The sequence below is a fragment of the Tachypleus tridentatus genome, chromosome 10 (assembly GCF_004210375.1).
Source record: "Tachypleus tridentatus isolate NWPU-2018 chromosome 10, ASM421037v1, whole genome shotgun sequence".
NCBI lineage: Eukaryota > Metazoa > Arthropoda > Merostomata > Xiphosura > Limulidae > Tachypleus > Tachypleus tridentatus.
In genome coordinates, this window is record NC_134834.1 from 99,903,199 (window position 1) to 99,919,229 (window position 16,031).

Consider the following 16,031-nt stretch of genomic DNA (forward strand, 5'->3'; position numbering starts at 1 on the left):
TGAATGTTACTGCAGTGTTAGATAATACTGTTGAACATTACTACAGTGTGAGACAATACTGTTGGACGTTACTGCAGTGTTAGATAATACTATTGAATGTTACTGCAGTATAAGACAATACTGTTGGATATTACTGCAGTGTTAGATAATACTATTGAATGTTACTGCAGTGTTAGACAATACTGTTGGACGTTACTGCAGTGTGAGATAATACTATTGGACATTACTGCAGTGTGAGACAATACTATTGGATGTTACTGCACTGTGAGATAATACTATTGGATCTTACTGCAGTATAAGACAGTACTGTTGGATATTACTGCAGTGTGAGATAATACTATTGAATGTTACTGCAGTGTGAGATAATACTGTTGAACATTACTACAGTGTGAGACAATACTGTTGGACGTTACTGTAGTTTTAGATAATACTGTTGAACATTACTGCAGTGTGAGACAATACTGTTGGACGTTACTGCAGTTTGAGACAATACTATTGATGTTACTGCACTGTGAGATAATACTATTGGATCTTACTGCAGTATAAGACAGTACTGTTGGATATTACTGCAGTGTGAGATAATACTATTGAATGTTACTGCAGTGTTAGATAATACTGTTGAACATTACTACAGTGTGAGACAATACTGTTGGATGTTACTGCAGTGTTAGATAATACTATTGAATGTTACTGCAGTATAAGACAATACTGTTGGATATTACTGCAGTGTTAGATAATACTATTGAATGTTACTGCAGTGTTAGACAATACTGTTGGACGTTACTGCAGTGTGAGATAATACTATTGGATGTTACTGCAGTGTGAGATAATACTATTGGATGTTACTGCACTGTGATATAATACTATTGGATGTTACTGCACTGTGAGATAATACTTTTGTATGTTACTGCACTGTGAGATAATACTATTGGATGTTACTGCAGTATGAGACAATACTATTGGATGTTACTGCACTGTGAGATAATACTTTTATTTTGTTGATTTAAAGTAAGATAAATTATGTTGTTGAATATTAGTTCAGTAATGTATTGAATATTAGTTTAGGGTGATATAATAATATTGTATATTAAAGTTCAGTAATAAGTGTTGAATATTAGTGTTAGGTAACACAGAATATTAGTTTTGAGAAGAATCCTTCATTGAGCAAGCTTTAGAAAACAGTAAAATAATGTGTGACAGTGAACTCTGAAGTAATGAATTGGTATGCAAATGAAAATAAATCCTGAGAATTAGAAAGACAGCTCATCAGACATCAGCTCCTGTCTTGAACTAAACTAACTATAAAATTGTTCAAAAGGCATTGTTGCTGTATGTTTCTCTTCCAAGGGAATTTATTTTTTATTTAATATTGTTTACAGGAGAATGTGTATGGCCATTTCTGTGAACAGTGTAAACCAGGAACTTTTCATCTTGAAGAGAATAATCCACTGGGTTGCACAAAATGTTTCTGTTTTGGAGCTACAGACCGTTGTAGTAGTGCATATATGTTTAAATCTGAGGTGAGTTAACATGCAAGTTTGTAAATTTTACAGCATGTGGTGAGGCCAAAACTACTCATGTGTGCAGTGTTATAAGAATATGTTGTGTAGAATACATCATAAGGTTAGGTCATGGTTAGTTCCATGTCTGAAGTTGTTAGGATGTATTGTGTAGATTACATTGTAAGTTGTGGTGAAGGACTGTGAAACTTTAGTATATGTTCAACATTGCTTTGTATTTTAGGGTTATGTTATACATTACTTTGTACTCTAGGATTGTAGCAACTTAGTACATTATATTCTGTCAGTAGTTATCACAGGAAAGGAGAATTGTGTTATATTGAGAGTTATGTTGTTTCAAAGGTTGCGAACATGAATGGTTGGAAGGGTGTAGGCCTAGTGATTGACAGCCAAGTTGGAAAGGTTAATCTTCACACTGAGATTGAAGAATCTGGTTCAACAGTGAGAGCATACATACCTGAAGAGCTTCCCACTGGTACTTTGTTTTACTTTAAAGCTCCATCTATTTATCTTGGGAATATGGTAAGTTAGTTTTCTCAGACATTAGCTTTTTGTTGGATGCTGATTAAATGATCTCTTGTTAGAATACGTGTGTGTGCTAATGTTGGTTAAGTACTCATTACTCTTTTGGTGGATCACTGGACAGATTATGGAAATATAATGATAACATGTGGGCTTCAGTTTCCTCCTGTAGAGAGATGGCCACTTGTGTAGTTTTTAGTTTAGAGAGATGGCCACTTGTGTAGTTTTTAGTTTAGAGAGATGGCCACTTGTGTAGTTTTTAGTTTAGAGAGATGGCCACTTGTGTAGTTTTTAGTTTAGAGAGATGGCCACTTGTGTAGTTTTTAGTTTAGAGAGATGGCCACTTGTGTAGTTTTTAGTTTAGAGAGATGGCCAATTGTGTAGTTTTTAGTTTAGAGAGATGGCCACTTGTGTAGTTTTTAGTTTAGAGAGATGGCCACTTGTGTAGTTTTAGTTTAGAGAGATGGCCACTTGTGTAGTTTTAGTTTAGAGAGATGGCCACCTGTGTAGTTTTAGTTTAGAGATGGCCACTTGTGTAGTTTTTAGTTTAGAGAGATGGCCACCTGTGTAGTTTTAGTTTAGAGAGATGGCCACCTGTGTAGTTTTAGTTTAGAGAGATGGCCACCTGTGTAGTTTTAGTTTAGAGAGATGGCCACCTGTGTAGTTTTAGTTTAGAGAGATGGCCAATGTGTAGTTTTTAGTTTAGAGAGATGGCCAATTGTGTAGTTTTAGTTTAGAGAGATGTGCAATTGTGTGTAGTTTTAGTTTAGAGAGATGGCCACTTGTGTAGTTTTTAGTTTAGAGAGATGGCCACTTGTGTAGTTTTAGTTTAGAGAGATGTAATTGTGTAGTTTTTTAGTTTAGAGAGATGGCCACTTGTGTAGTTTTTAGTTTAGAGAGATGGCCAATTGTGTAGTTTTTAGTTTAGAGAGATGGCCACTTGTGTAGTTTTAGTTTAGAGAGATGGCCACTTGTGTAGTTTTAGTTTAGAGATAGCCACTTGTGTAGTTTTAGTTTAGAGAGATGGCCAATTGTGTAGTTTTTAGTTTAGAGAGATGGCCAATTGTGTAGTTTTTAGTTTAGAGAGATGGCCAATTGTGTAGTTTTTAGTTTAGAGAGATGGTTAATTGTATAGTTTTTAGTTTAGAGAGATGGTTAATTGTATAGTTTTTAGTTTAGAGAGATGGCCAATTGTGTAGTTTTTAGTTTAGAGAGATGGCCAATTGTGTAGTTTTTAGTTTAGAGAGATGGCCAATTGTGTAGTTTTTAGTTTAGAGAGATGGCCACTTGTGTAGTTTTTAGTTTAGAGAGATGGCCACTTGTGTAGTTTTTAGTTTAGAGAGATGGCCACTTGTGTAGTTTTTAGTTTATCAAAAAACTGTTTTTATAGTTTTTTGATATAATTTGAAGAACTTTGGAAGTCATTGCTAAGTGAATGCATGTCAGCTGTGTGGTACAGGTAGAGTAGATGTGAGAGTGAATGTTTATTAAATATTAATTAACTGTACGGTGTTGGTAGAGAGGGTGTGAGAGTGATTGTTCAGTAAATATTAGTTAACTATGTGGTATTGGTAGAGTAGGTGGTGAGTGATTGTTCAGTAAACATTAGTTAACTATGTGGTATTGGTAGAGAAGGTGGTGAGTGATTGTTCAGTGAATATTAGTTAACTATGTGGTATTGGTAGAGTAGGTGGTGAGTGATTGTTCAGTAAATATTAGTTAACTATGTGGTATTGGTAGAGTAGGTGGTGAGTGATTGTTCAGTAAACATTAGTTAACTATGTGGTATTGGTAGAGAAGGTGGTGAGTGATTGTTCAGTAAACATTAGTTAACTATGTGGTATTGCTAGAGAGGGTGGTGAGTGATTGTTCAGTGAATATTAGTTAACTATGTGGTATTGGTAGAGTAGGTGGTGAGTGATTGTTCAGTAAACATTAGTTAACTATGTGGTATTGGTAGAGCAGGTGGTGAGTGATTGTTCAGTGAACATTAGTTAACTATGTGGTATTGCTAGAGAGGGTGGTGAGTGATTGTTCAGTGAATATTAGTTAACTATGTGGTATTGGTAGAGTAGGTGGTGAGTGATTGTTCAGTAAACATTAGTTAACTATGTGGTATTGGTAGAGCAGGTGGTGAGTGATTGTTCAGTGAACATTAGTTAACTATGTGGTATTGGTAGAGTAGGTGGTGAGTGATTGTTCAGTGAATATTAGTTAACTATGTGGTGTTGGTAGAGTAGGTGGTGAGTGATTGTTCAGTAAATATTAGTTAACTATGTGGTATTGGTAGAGTAGGTGGTGAGTGATTGTTCAGTAAACATTAGTTAACTATGTGGTATTGGTAGAGCAGGTGGTGAGTGATTGTTCAGTAAACATTAGTTAACTATGTGGTATTGGTAGAGCAGGTGGTGAGTGATTGTTCAGTAAACATTAGTTAACTATGTGGTATTGGTAGAGTAGGTGGTGAGTGATTGTTCAGTGAACATTAGTTAACTATGTGGTATTGGTAGAGTAGGTGGTGAGTGATTGTTCAGTAAACATTAGTTAACTATGTGGTATTGGTAGAGCAGGTGGTGAGTGATTGTTCAGTAAACATTAGTTAACTATGTGGTATTGGTAGAGCAGGTGGTGAGTGATTGTTCAGTAAACATTAGTTAACTATGTGGTATTGGTAGAGTAGGTGGTGAGTGATTGTTCAGTAAACATTAGTTAACTATGTGGTATTGCTAGAGAGGGTGTGAGAGTGATTGTTCAGTGAATATTAGTTAACTATGTGGTATTGGTAGAGTAGGTGGTGAGTGATTGTTCAGTAAACATTAGTTAACTATGTGGTATTGGTAGAGCAGGTGGTGAGTGATTGTTCAGTGAACATTAGTTAACTATGTGGTATTGGTAGAGTAGGTGGTGAGTGATTGTTCAGTGAATATTAGTTAACTATGTGGTGTTGGTAGAGTAGGTGGTGAGTGATTGTTCAGTAAATATTAGTTAACTATGTGGTATTGGTAGAGTAGGTGGTGAGTGATTGTTCAGTAAACATTAGTTAACTATGTGGTATTGGTAGAGCAGGTGGTGAGTGATTGTTCAGTAAACATTAGTTAACTATGTGGTATTGGTAGAGCAGGTGGTGAGTGATTGTTCAGTAAACATTAGTTAACTATGTGGTATTGGTAGAGTAGGTGGTGAGTGATTGTTCAGTGAACATTAGTTAACTATGTGGTATTGGTAGAGTAGGTGGTGAGTGATTGTTCAGTAAACATTAGTTAACTATGTGGTATTGGTAGAGTAGGTGGTGAGTGATTGTTCAGTAAACATTAGTTAACTATGTGGTATTGGTAGAGCAGGTGGTGAGTGATTGTTCAGTAAACATTAGTTAACTATGTGGTATTGGTAGAGTAGGTGGTGAGTGATTGTTCAGTAAACATTAGTTAACTATGTGGTATTGCTAGAGAGGGTGTGAGAGTGATTGTTCAGTGAATATTAGTTAACTATGTGGTATTGGTAGAGAGGGTGTGAGAGTGATTGTTCAGTAAACATTAGTTAACTATGTGGTATTGGTAGAGTAGGTGGTGAGTGATTGTTCAGTGAATATTAGTTAACTATGTGGTATTGGTAGAGTAGGTGGTGAATGATTGTTCAGTAAATATTAGTTAACTATGTGGTATTGGTAGAGCAGGTGGTGAGTGATTGTTCAGTAAACATTAGTTAACTATGTGGTATTGGTAGAGAGGGTGGTGAGTGATTGCTCAGTAAATATTAGTTAACTATGTGGTATTGGTAGAGTAGGTGGTGAGTGATTGTTCAGTAAACATTAGTTAACTATGTGGTATTGGTAGAGAGGGTGGTGAGTGATTGTTCAGTAAACATTAGTTAACTATGTGGTATTGGTAGAGTAGGTGGTGAGTGATTGTTCAGTAAACATTAGTTAACTATGTGGTATTGGTAGAGCAGGTGGTGAGTGATTGTTCAGTAAACATTAGTTAACTATGTGGTATTGGTAGAGCAGGTGGTGAGTGATTGTTCAGTAAATATTAGTTAACTATGTGGTATTGGTAGAGTAGGTGGTGAGTGATTGTTCAGTAAACATTAGTTAACTATGTGGTATTGGTAGAGCAGTTGGTGAGTGATTGTTCAGTAAACATTAGTTAACTATGTGGTATTGGTAGAGAGGGTGGTGAGTGATTGTTCAGTAAACATTAGTTAACTATGTGGTATTGGTAGAGTAGGTGGTGAGTGATTGTTCAGTAAACATTAGTTAACTATGTGGTATTGGTAGAGCAGGTGGTGAGTGATTGTTCAGTAAACATTAGTTAACTATGTGGTATTGGTAGAGCAGGTGGTGAGTGATTGTTCAGTAAATATTAGTTAACTATGTGGTATTGGTAGAGTAGGTGGTGAGTGATTGTTCAGTAAATATTAGTTAACTATGTGGTATTGGTAGAGTAGGTGGTGAGTGATTGTTCAGTAAACAATAGGTTACTTTGTAGTAATTTCAGAGTAGGTATAAATGTGAATATTAATCTTGTTTAAGTGAATTTTATTATAGTGTCAGAGCATTTTCAGGATTGATTACCGATAAAACAATAGTTAATAATGTTGCATTGTGTTTGTAGTTTTTTTTTGTGTTATAGTTAAGAGAATGAATATTTATTGGAGACAACATGTTAATAAGACTAGCTAGTGAATGAAGAATTAAGTTAATTACAGTAAAAACAGATATTTGGTATAAAATTAATTACATAATATTGTGTCATTTATTCCTGCCCTAATTTTGATTTGTAAATGATTTATATAAGTAATGTTTAAAAATTAAACTTCATCAAGTTACTTTAGTTCTTACTATAGCAGTTGTTGTTCGTAGAATTTGATAATATGAATTGTGTTTTGGTCACCACAGAGTGGAAACGTAATTATGTATATATATAATATATATATATATATTTTAGTGAAAATTAATACATTTTGATAAAGTTAAGTAAACAAAATCACAAGGAAGGACTGCATTAAAACTTTGATAATATATGATAGAAAAATTAAGGTTTAGAAAGCACCAGTACCAGTTTTAAATTACAGAGATATTGTTAATTGAAATTCCTTATTGTCTCTGTTGTTCATTACTTAAAACCATGATACCAGTTCTTTACAATTTATGTTTATTTATAGTTTTGAACTTATATTGAGATTCATAACACTTCTCTAATATGTTTCCAGATCACAGCTTATGGAGGACAGTTATCATACACTGTCACAACTGTTGTTGATCAACAAAAGACATTTGGTGGGTTAGTAGGACCTGATGTGGTTTTGATAGTAAGTATTGGACTATTGTAAAACGTGATTATTATTTTCAATATTTTCTTATACATAGAACCAGTACAGGTTAACAACACAGACTTCAATACATCTGTTTAGTTTTAAACCTGTAAAGTTTTTAACAGCAGAGACTTCTATTTGCCTGTTTACATTTTGTGTTTAATTTCAGTCTGAACTTTTGATTTAACCCTAAATTAATCATGTTTTATATATAATAGGACACTTTGGTTGGATTTACTTATTTAATGTTATTATTTTTCCAATATTTAATTCTAAATTAACCAAGCTGGCTATATAATAAAACACTTTGAGTGAATGACCCACTAATGGATTCATTAAAATATAAAGATATGTTTACATTTTGCTTTTAATAAGTTTCGGTATTGTCTAGTCACTACACAAGAGTACCAACAGCTTTATCAATAGTTAGGGCTAAGTCTAGCAATACATACAACATTCTCTTCAGTGTTAATGCATGATTGTTAGCCTGAGGGAAGCTGTTTGTTTTTTTGTGTTTTTTTTTCTAGAAGTGTTGAATGTGTGATCATTTCCTTGGTTCAACAGTTTAATAATAAGCCAGATGGAATCTGTTTGATTGTTTCTGGAGGTGTTGAATGTGTGATCATTTCTTTGTATTAACAGTTTAATAATAAGCCAGATGGAATCTGTTTGATTGTTTCTGGAGGTGTTGAATGTGTGATCATTTCTTTGTATTAACAGTTTAATAATAAGCCAGATGGAATCTGTTTGATTGTTTCTGGAGGTGTTGAATGTGTGATCATTTCTTTGTATTAACAGTTTAATAATAAGCCAGATGGAATCTGTATGATTGTTTCTGGAGGTGTTGAATGTGTGATCATTTCTTTGTATTAACAGTTTAATAATAAGCCAGATGGAATCTGTTTGATTGTTTCTGGAGGTGTTGAATGTGTGATCATTTCTTTGTATTAACAGTTTAATAATAAGCCAGATGGAATCTGTTTGATTGTTTCTGGAGGTGTTGAATGTGTGATCATTTCTTTGTATTAACAGTTTAATAATAAGCCAGATGGAATCTGTTTGATTGTTTCTGGAGGTGTTGAATGTGTGATCATTTCTTTGTATTAACAGTTTAATAATAAGCCAGATGGAATCTGTTTGATTGTTTCTGGAGGTGTTGAATGTGTGATCATTTCTTTGTATTAACAGTTTAATAATAAGCCAGATGGAATCTGTTTGATTGTTTCTGGAGGTGTTGAATGTGTGATCATTTCTTTGTATTAACAGTTTAATAATAAGCCAGATGGAATCTGTTTGATTGTTTCTGGAGGTGTTGAATGTGTGATCATTTCTTTGTATTAACAGTTTAATAATAAGCCAGATGGAATCTGTATGATTGTTTCTGGAGGTGTTGAATGTGTGATCATTTCTTTGTATTAACAGTTTGATAATAAGCCAGATGGAATCTGTTTGATTGTTTCTGGAGGTGTTGAATGTGTGATCATTTCTTTGTATTAACAGTTTAATAATAAGCCAGATGGAATCTGTTTGATTGTTTCTGGAGGTGTTGAATGTGTGATCATTTCTTTGTATTAACAGTTTAATAATAAGCCAGATGGAATCTGTTTGATTGTTTCTGGAGGTGTTGAATGTGTGATCATTTCTTTGTATTAACAGTTTAATAATAAGCCAGATGGAATCTGTTTGATTGTTTCTGGAGGTGTTGAATGTGTGATCATTTCTTTGTATTAACAGTTTAATAATAAGCCAGATGGAATCTGTTTGATTGTTTCTGGAGGTGTTGAATGTGTGATCATTTCTTTGTATTAACAGTTTAATAATAAGCCAGATGGAATCTGTATGATTGTTTCTGGAGGTGTTGAATGTGTGATCATTTCTTTGTATTAACAGTTTAATAATAAGCCAGATGGAATCTGTTTGATTGTTTCTGGAGGTGTTGAATGTGTGATCATTTCTTTGTATTAACAGTTTGATAATAAGCCAGATGGAATCTGTTTGATTGTTTCTGGAGGTGTTGAATGTGTGATCATTTCTTTGTATTAACAGTTTAATAATAAGCCAGATGGAATCTGTTTGATTGTTTCTGGAGGTGTTGAATGTGTGATCATTTCTTTGTATTAACAGTTTAATAATAAGCCAGATGGAATCTGTTTGATTGTTTCTGGAGGTGTTGAATGTGTGATCATTTCTTTGTATTAACAGTTTAATAATAAGCCAGATGGAATCTGTTTGATTGTTTCTGGAGGTGTTGAATGTGTGATCATTTCTTTGTATTAACAGTTTAATAATAAGCCAGATGGAATCTGTTTGATTGTTTCTGGAGGTGTTGAATGTGTGATCATTTCTTTGTATTAACAGTTTAATAATAAGCCAGATGGAATCTGTTTGATTGTTTCTGGAGGTGTTGAATGTGTGATCATTTCTTTGTATTAACAGTTTAATAATAAGCCAGATGGAATCTGTTTGTTTGTTTCTAGAAGTGTTAAATGTGCAATTCTTTCTTTGTATTAACAGTTTTATAATAATCCAGATAGAACCTATTTGTTTGTTTTTAGAATGGTTTAAGGTAGGTTCCTTTCTGTTTCAACAGCTTGCTCATTAACATTAAGGAACTTGGCAGTATGTTTAAGAACTGTTTATTATATTATCTTCTTGGTTTTGACAGTTGTGGGAAATTAAGTTTCTTGTATTTCTTCCCTGACGTGCTGCCACCTGTTGACACTTTATAATTTCATGTATTATCAAACAATATGAAATTGAGAAACAACTGCTTGTTAGATAATAGATATGTTTTGTACAATGTTTGTTCTGTAACAGTGAGACAAGATCACATAATACGTTTAATGCACAAGGGCATTCAAAGTAAATTAATCACATAATTTGGTTTGTGATACTAGCTCTCTCTGATTTTAAATATAATCAACTTAATACAAATATAATGACACTCTTTATGCCTTATAAATATTAGATTGTAATTATTTTTTATTCCCAGTGCTTCTGGATTGTTTTCCTTTTTTTATATTTCTCAATATTTACTGATATAATATTTTTTGGTATTTCTCTATATTCACTGATATAATATTTTCTTGGTATTTCTCTATATTCACTGATATAATATTTTCTTGGTATTTCTCGATATTCACTGATATAACATTTTTTTGGTATTTCTCGATATTCACTGATATAACACTTTTTTGGTATTTCTCTATATTCACTAATATAACATTATTTTTGGTATTTCTCTATGTTCACTGATATAACATTTTTTATGGGTATTTCTCTATATTCACTGTTATAACATTATTTTTGGGTATTTCTCTATATTCACTGTTATAACATTATTTTTGGGTATTTCTCTATATTCACTGTTATAACATTTTTATGGGTATTTCTCTATATTCACTGTTATAACATTTTTTTGGTATTTCTCTATATTCACTGATATCATATTTTTTTTGGTATTTCTATATATTCACTGATATAATATTTTTTTTGGTATTTCTCTATATTCACTGATATAATATTTTTTGGTATTTCTTTATATTCACTGTTATAACATTTTTTTGGTATTTCTCTATATTCACTGATATAACAATTTTGTGGTATTTCTTTATATTCACTGTTATAACATTTTTTTGGTATTTCTCTATATTCACTGATATAACAATTTTGTGGTATTTCTCTATATTCACTGATATAATATTTTTTGGTATTCTCTATATTCACTGATATAACATTTTTGAAGTTTATTGTGTATTATTTTTAAATCATGTTTATTTACACTTTTCTCTTTTCTTCATGTTTTTGTTATCTGGTCATTATTTTCCAACCTGTTTCACCTATATTGAAACTCTGCAGTCTAAACATTATACATTGTAATTATAATTTCATCCACCATTGAAGGTGGACAGTGGTTATGTTTTCAGGGCTGAATGTATTTGGATGGAAGTTAGTATACATATGAACTATGATCCAATTTACAAGATAATAATTTTTGGATTGTCAAGGTCGCAAAGGTCCCTTTCTGTTAACATGGTGACTAACTTTCACACTATCATTGTTCTAAAACACAGCCAGAAATGATCAAATTTTGATGAAAAGTGGTAGATGTACATAGAGTATTATTTATCATTGTCCTGCAAAAAATGGCCAATATCTGTTTTTAATGATTGATATATGGACAGATTTTGATATTTTGTTATAACTGAATATAATCACCACTGCATGACAGAGACATGATCTCTACTGAGTGTCCCTCTAGTTTTAGTTTTATATTTAATTTGTGTTTTTTGCTTTATTTGCACCCTAATCTAATTAATTGTTCAGTAGTAACACCTACAAATGGTACTTATCCATATATATGTTTCTTCTCTTGTTCTTTCTTCATTTTCTTATCAGTTCTCTTGTTGTTTTTTAAGTGTTGGTTTTGTATTTATTGTGTCATTAATTATGCTCACATGCTACTCAGTTTTTCTTTTAAAACATTCTCATATGAATGAATTTTGTTTATCATTGGTGCATATTCTGAGTACTCTTATTATTTATCCTTTTAATGTTCCTTTATCTTTTTATGGTGTTGGAAATCATTTTACATCAGTCTCCTTTTGGTGAATTCTCAAACTAAATGTTTCTTTTCTCTTTATGTTCACATTTTATATAATAATTTTCATCTTTTTCTATTGAGAACTTTTTTTGTATTTTGCATGTTGATGTGTTCAAAATTCATGTAAGTTTATTTTCTTTAAAGTCACATAGGATATTATCAGCAGATCTCTGCCAGAAATATTGTGGAAATATAGCTGTATTAATGGGCTCTATGCTGATTGATTGAATGCAATTGAAATTTGAGTGTACTTTTACTTTAAATATTTTACTTGATCATATCTCACTGTTAGAGATTAAACATTATACAGAATTAAATCTATTAGCCAACTAATTGCTATTTCAAAACTTCATATTGCATTTTCGTTAATTGGCAACCCATTTAAAAGTGATTAGATATATTATCCTATCATTACGAACTTATTACATTAATAATAACTTACATTTTGTGTAAGTTTAAACTACACTGTATGATATAATTTAGTGATCACACAGTATTGGTTGTGTAGGATATTTGTTATTGATTGATTTGTGATTGTAAACATACATTACCAATGTAAAGGAAGATGGTAATCATTAGTATCACTTGAACAGACAACACTGTGACTGGATTTATTATTATAAAACATGTAAATGTAACTTGTACAGATTTTCACGTGTAGCTTGTATTTGTCTGTTAATTAAACTGTTTCTTGAGTACATTGTGTGTTTTATATAAAATTAATAAAATGAGTTTTTCAAGGCTATTGTAGATGACCTAATTGTCATGTTACTAACACTACAGATTGGCCTGTTGGTTCCCAACATAGGGCCGTATCAAACATTGCATCTGCAGATTGTTATTACATTTGCATGTTAAGAACAATCATTGTCTTGATGCTATGTTACATTAATTCAGGGTTTGAGACTTTTCCATTAAGAATCATCTTTCTTTTATTCATTTTGTTCTTCTGATGTCAGAGCAGTTTGACTCATCATGGAATGTGCAATTCCTTCCTTGTCTCAGTGCTGGTATGGTCCATTGTTCAACATTTTTTCGACTTCTACATAAGTAGTTTTATCATCTAAATTATTAACAATTTTTAAAATTATGATATTGTAGACTAATGACGAAGTTTATTCATTTATCAGAATATTTCTGATGTACTGTGAATAATGCACTTATTTTTGTTATTCACAAAATTGGAACTGGTAATGAGATGTAAGTACAGTTGGGAACACCATTTATGGTTATACTGTTTAGTTTGATATTTTTGTTTTGTTGTTTGTTTTATGTTGTTGATTTATTTTATTTGTTTATTTATTCTTGTTTCATAACTTTGTGTTGAGTAATTTTATGTGTCAACATTAATAAAAACACACCATGTTAGTAATCTGTTACCATATTGTACTTTGTAAATTCTGATATCAAAAAATATACTGTCTTTGAACAATCCTAGGATGACATTGTTAATTAATCTGTTGTCTTGGACCTTGATTCCAGTTCACAACAGGAATCTGAAGGTGGTGTGTAAAAAAATTCAATTAAAATATCAACTGATTTACTGTCTCTTTCTTACTAGAATAGAGAAACAGCTTTATGTTACCAATAAATGATCACCCTCATGAATCTCCTCCATCTTATAATGGTAGTGGCTATCATCATCATCCTGGTTAATACCCTCAATTATGACCAAATAGGTCATCTTGTCTTTGGATACATTCTTCCAATTTTGATCAGTTGAACTTGTATCCTTGTCTGAGGATGGATTATCTTTCTTGGTGGGTAGAATATGTGAGAAATTATATTATAACTATTTCTCACTTCAGTTGCAGGTGTCTTGTTGACATGTAATCATTACATATATTATCATTGTCCACTTATTACATCACACACTTCTATTAGTACTAATGTTTACATTCTTGAGCAGTCATCTGGTCTAAGATTAAGACTACAATGTATGATGTAATTCAACATTATGTTATATTGTTGTATGAGGTGTTTATTGTTTTGTGGTGTGAATTATTCTACATGTTTTAATGTGTACTGAACTGCAATATGCAAATACATCACTATTAAGGAAAGGGCAAAGTTTTGATAGTAGTTTTGGTATTAGTACTTTTTGTGGAGGCAATGTCATATAGGTGATAATCTACCAGTGCCTGATCAACTTTCAATATTCAATATCACTTGTCCAATACCTATGAATTATTGTGTGTAACTCGTTTTAACATGTTAATAAACAGTTTTTGGTGTGACTTTATTGAGCCAGTTAACTGTAGATGATCTACATGCCATGTCTTATGGTACGGATTGAGCTTACTTTAAGGTTGAAGAAACCTGACAGTGTGTTAAAAATTGTTTTTCAACTTCTTTCCTGATATGTAAACAGTTTTTTAACCATTACATTTAAGAATTGTTTGTTGTATCATCTTTCTGATATAAACAGTTTGTTGATATCCTAAAGAAAACAAGCAGTATGTTTAAGAATTATTGTATCATCTTTCTGATATAAACAGTTTCTTGTTTATCCTGATGAAAACAAAGCAGTATGTTAAAGAATTGTTTATTGTATCATCTTTCTGATATAAACAGTTTCTTGTTTATCCTGATGAAAACAAAGCAGTATGTTAAAGAATTGTTTATTGTATCATCTTTCTGATATCAACAGTTTCTTGTTTATCCTGATGAAAACAAAGCAGTATGTTAAAGAATTGTTTATTGTATCATCTTTCTGATATCAACAGTTTCTTGTTTATCATAAAGAAAACAAACAGTATGTTAAAGAATTGTCTGTTGTATTAATTTTTCTGGTCTAAATAATTTGATTATTAACCTTCAGGGGATCATGCATTACATTCAATAATTAATTATAGTTTGATCATTTCCGGAGTCATACACTCATAAAAGTGTGCAACATTTTGTTAGCATTACTGTTTTATACACAACTTTATATGGTGGTTGTAGGGCAACAATGTTACCTTAGTGCATGGCCACTTGGAACAGCCTGCGGCAAACCTTCCTCTTGAAGTCACAGTGGACATTCTTGAGGTGAGTTTTTGATTGAGTCTGTTGTAAATCATAAACTTTGGGAAATTGTTATGTTATTATTTTTATGTGAGTAGTTAATGACTATATTCATCAATATAGTAAGGCCTGACTGACCTGTTTTAGGTTGATTTTTAATGTCTATCAGAGAAATTATTCAATGATGTATGAAATGTTGTGATGAGTAATAAACAAAGAAATTTATGTGTTTTGTTTATTTATGTAGAAAGTCTGGTAGTTATTAAAAAACAAAGATATTTATACCTATTATTTACTTATATAGAACATCTGGTAGTTATTAATAAATAAAGAAATTTATGGGTATTGTTTATTTATGTATAATATATAGTTCTTATTAGCAAAAGAAATTGATAGATATTGTTTATTTATGTAGAATATCTGGTTGTTATTAGAAAACAAAGAGGTTTATGGTTACAATTTTGTTTCAATGACATCTTATAGAGGACAGCAATAATATTTTTGTTTAAGTATATTTCCATTACTAAAAGAGTGTGTGAATATTTTTTGATGCAGACTGAATTTCGTCGACTTAGTGGCAGTGAGGTTTCAAGAGAACTGATGATGATGGTATTAGTGAATCTAGATGGTCTCTATATTCGAGGATCTTACTTTCAACCAGTTCAAGAAGTTCGGTGTGTAGATCAATGTTATTTGTCATCATGATGTACATCATTAAATAATTGTCATATTTACTTTCTTTTTAATTAATGTATGTCCTAAATGTCATAAAATAGACATTGTGAGATTTATTTGTTTTCTTTAGATTGATTAAGTTTCTTGTGAATATGATAGACCAATATACTGTGTAGTTTTGTCTTTTGATTGGCCAGTGTTTCAAGAACTTCAATGTCTGTATTGTTTTTTGATGTCACTGTGCTTTTAAATATTATAGCTGACTATTGTTTTCAGGATGGTTGGTGTTTTAAGGAACATAAGACAGCCATAATTCTAACTTATAAATTGAAATTAATTTCATGAGTTTTAAACTGCTATAAGATTTTCCTTTGTCTCTGTGATAAATGTGTCAA

The 16,031-nt window shown here is 31.7% G+C and overlaps 1 protein-coding gene across 1 annotated transcript in view; it reads left to right on the forward strand.

Moving 5' to 3' along the window:
* Positions 1–16,031, forward strand: part of LOC143228425 (laminin subunit alpha-like) — a 189,771-nt gene that overhangs the window by 102,570 nt on the left and 71,170 nt on the right. Inside the window, 5 exon segments of the mRNA XM_076459687.1 lie at positions 1,380–1,520; positions 1,863–2,042; positions 7,251–7,349; positions 14,902–14,985; positions 15,517–15,635. Coding sequence (XP_076315802.1) covers positions 1,380–1,520; positions 1,863–2,042; positions 7,251–7,349; positions 14,902–14,985; positions 15,517–15,635 — 623 coding nt within the window.